At 46.2% G+C, this 3,548-nt stretch overlaps 1 protein-coding gene across 2 annotated transcripts in view; it reads right to left on the bottom strand.

The window, feature by feature from the left end:
* Positions 1-885: 885 nt before the first annotated feature.
* LOC108575699 (forkhead box protein D1-like) overlaps positions 886-3,548 on the bottom strand; it is a 17,180-nt gene continuing 14,517 nt past the window's right edge. Inside the window, exons 3-8 of one of the 2 annotated variants that reach the window (XM_017938570.1) lie at positions 2,450-3,037; positions 2,160-2,361; positions 1,869-1,917; positions 1,710-1,788; positions 1,490-1,639; positions 886-1,416 (exon numbers count right to left, since the gene is read on the bottom strand). In XM_017938570.1, coding sequence (XP_017794059.1) covers positions 1,253-1,416; positions 1,490-1,639; positions 1,710-1,788; positions 1,869-1,917; positions 2,160-2,361; positions 2,450-3,037 — 1,232 coding nt within the window. In that variant the 3' untranslated portion in view covers positions 886-1,252. The remainder of the gene's footprint in view (positions 1,417-1,489; positions 1,640-1,709; positions 1,789-1,868; positions 1,918-2,159; positions 2,362-2,449; positions 3,038-3,548) is intronic. The other variant, XM_017938571.1, reaches the window with a different exon arrangement.

The raw sequence follows: 3,548 nt of genomic DNA, 5'->3' as shown, positions 1-3,548 counted from the left end.
GGTCGAGGAGTCAGCAGCAGAGTGGGAAGGATTTCCATTCCATTCACATTGCCAGTCGTGCATGCTCCTTTCCATCGAGCCACGGCAAGATTTATTTTGAGTCGTAGGCGCAGAGAAGGGACGTGGTGTGGCGCAGAGGCGATCGATTTCCAGACGAAAAATAAAGTGCACGTGCTATTCCTGCGCTGATGCACGTACGGTGTTGACTGGCCTCCTCTTCTCTTTTTACCAGCAGGAGGAAGGAAGGAAGGAGCGAAGGGAGAATATTAAAGCTCGTGTGTTTGGAAAACATCCTTCGTCCACTGCAAACATCCACCATCGGCTTGGCCATTGGCTATTCTCTTCCCTAGGCCAGAATCGCAGGAAGTGAATTTTTCTCACTTTTCTTCTGCTTCTGGATATTGGCGTTCGATAATAGAACTGCTTGTAGAAGTGAATAATAAATGTTTCCATTGCTTCTGGTTAATTATAGCACTAGGTCTGCGATTGGTTACAGGAGAGGTTCAGTGGACAATTTGTATTGGGATAAAGCTACAGGCTATTGGAAAAATTTGACACCTGAAAGTTGAAGAACAGTTAATTTGGTAGTACATGGAGTAAAACAAATCAGACACGATAAATAATAGAGATTTTATTATCGACATTCCATCTAATTAGAAGCTACCACATCTGTCTAGAGTCCTTGGAACAATTCACAGTTAGCCGACCAAAAAGCTACTTACGCTTACAGATATGTACACCGACGAAGTATTTTCTGTTTTATGTTTTTGTTTGTGTTACGTGTTACCTACAGATACACATTAATTCCTTTTACTTCTACATAGACCTATCTATCTATCTATCTATCTATATATATATATAAAAGAAAAGCGCGTTTTTTGGGGTGCCTCATCTTGTCTCACGTGATGCGTCTTAACCTACGTTAATTAACCCTGTATTATCGCCTGGTGAATTGATCCCGCTGAAAAGAGCAATTCACGAAGCTCGAAACAGTCCCTTATCTCGCTTATAATATCGAATACTGTATAGCAGTCGAAAACACACGAGGAGGACAGGGGTGAAGTGTCTATTATTCTCGAGTGGACCAAGCCTCTAGGTGTTCTCCAATGCCGTTACGAGGGCCAGAGTGCTGAAAAATTCACTCCAAGGGCTGTTCTCTGCTAGTCATCTCGTCCAGACGAGGATCAGCCAGGTGATGGCCACCAAGGTGACCACTGTTGGCTATTGCAAACGTTGTGGACGTCGCACAGATTCACATGAAGCACTTGGACCGCGACTGGAACTCCATGGGGGCGAAACCTGTGGTGGAGACACCTGTTGGTGTGCTGGAACCCATCATTCCTGAGGGAACTCCCACTCCAGTCACGCTGGTGCTTGACACTGCCACGCTTCCTGGCTCCTCCTTCACGTTCACCACTGTAAAACAAGCGAAACGAACGATAAAATTGCCGTAGACGTTTGTCTCGTTGATTCACGATAAATATATTACTTTCTGGCCAATAACACCTGGCAGGCATGGTTTCCGGTGTCATTGCTGTCTCGTGCCTCCTGGCAAAGCTGCTGCCGAAAGATCCGCTACCCATGGAGCCTGGTGAACTGGCCGTTCCACCTGGAACATCCAAGTAATTGCCTTGAAACGCTTTGCCTGGTCGTCCAGCATATCTCAGGCTTCAACACCCCCAAGAGAATTAATTAATCTAGAAACTCACTTAGCGAAGAGCCCAATTGACTGTAGCCGTTCATGGTGGGGATCTGCATCGATTGCATGGGCTGCAACTGTGGCTGGAGCTGCAACAGAGGAAATAGAGAATCTTCGATTAATTGCCCTAATGTCGCTGAATAATGGTAACTGTTGAAGGCAGACTTACCGATTGGCAATGGCTGTAGGATAGCTGGGACTGCTGGAGGCTCCAAGCACTGTAACGGAAGACAAATAAAAATTAATTGATAACAACGATAATAACGTTTTAATTAAATATTGTACAGGTATCGAGACAAAGCTCAGCTGTAGCAAAAGTGAGATGCGAAATGAATAATCAACGCTGAGGGCAAAGACTACAAATTTGGATGAAATCTTTTCTCTAATTTGTGGTCCTCGCCCTCAGCGTTGATTCTTCATTTCACATCTCACTTTTGCTATAGACTTAGTCTTAATATACCTGGTGTCGTATCTGGTATAGGTGGACGGAGCGTAAGATGGCGGAGAGTGGCCAAAGAGGTTTCTAGGGCCCAGATGCACATGTGTGGTTGAGAAAGGATCTCCAAACAGCGGCTTATGGTAGGGAGCATTCCTGTAGGGTCTCTTCATGCGTCTACGCCTCCTGTAGTTACCGTTCTCGAACATGTCCGCGTACTGAGGGTCTACAATTCAAACAGCATACCTTTTGTCATTCTTTCTAAAAATATTTCAACGAATTTCAGCATTCCGTTTGAGCAGAATTTCACTTACCAAGGGTCCAGAAGTTGCCTTTCCTCTCTCCACCACCCTCGCGAGGCACCTTAACGAAACACTCGTTCAAGGACAGGTTGTGCCTGATGGAATTCTGCCAGCCTTTCTTGTTCTTCTGGAAATAGGGAAACCTGGCCGTGATGTAGGCGTAAATCTCGCTCAGGGTCGCCCTCTTTTGAGCACTGTGCTGAATGGCCATGGCTATCAGAGCCACGTAGCTGAACGGCGGCTTCTTGCTGGCTGAATCGTTGTTGCTGCCGCTTCCGTTTCCATTTCCGGACGCGGTGGTCGAACCGTCCGTTGCTGTGGTGGGCGTAGAAGGTGCGGATGGTGTCGAAGGATTGCTGTTGGTGGTGCTGTGAAGCGCTCCTGTTGGGGAGGAGCCCTTTTCGTCGAGATGATGATGAGTGGAGCCTGTCGAGTGCATAGACACCGTGGAATTCGGGCTGTGCAGACTGTGATGGGAATGATGGTGAGCCAGAGAGGCATGGTGGGAGGATAGGCCCCTGACGAGGCTCACAGAGGTGTCCAGATCCTTCGACGTGGCCACCATGCAGCCATTCTGCATATCTGACACGTAGCTGGTCACTGGAAGCAAGTAAAAGGGATCGTTGAGTACCGGTAGTCGTGTAAGTAAGCTGTAGAGGGACTTTGGAAGATGTTGGACGAACTGGAGCTTTCTTGTGGAAGCTAGCGATGCTCCTGAAGCGTCGGTAATTGGCACCTGAAGTTTTAGTTAGCTCGTTGAAGCTCGCGGTTGAGTAAATCGTCTCTAGAGAGACTTCGAGAGATATTGTAGTCTTCGTGAATAAACTAGACCTATTTTAGAGGAGTGAATGATCGCTATAAGTATTAGAAACTGGATTTCTCGAATATAATTGTGTACTGTTAGCGATCTTTAACCCTTTGAAGACGATAGGCTCGTATATACGTTTGCAAAACACTACGAACGCAACCAATGAACTTATATATTTTTAAGCAATAGAAACAGTTGGAGTGACCATGAACTCGTGCGCTATATTTGAGGAAAATGTAATTTTCAATTAATTAACCCTTTCGCGACTAGCGCCGGTTATATCCGGCATCCACTAAATGCTTC

This window comes from Habropoda laboriosa, unplaced genomic scaffold, assembly GCF_001263275.1.
Source record: "Habropoda laboriosa isolate 0110345459 unplaced genomic scaffold, ASM126327v1 scaffold295, whole genome shotgun sequence".
Lineage (NCBI taxonomy): Eukaryota > Metazoa > Arthropoda > Insecta > Hymenoptera > Apidae > Habropoda > Habropoda laboriosa.
This window is presented reverse-complemented; position numbering and strand designations above follow the sequence as displayed.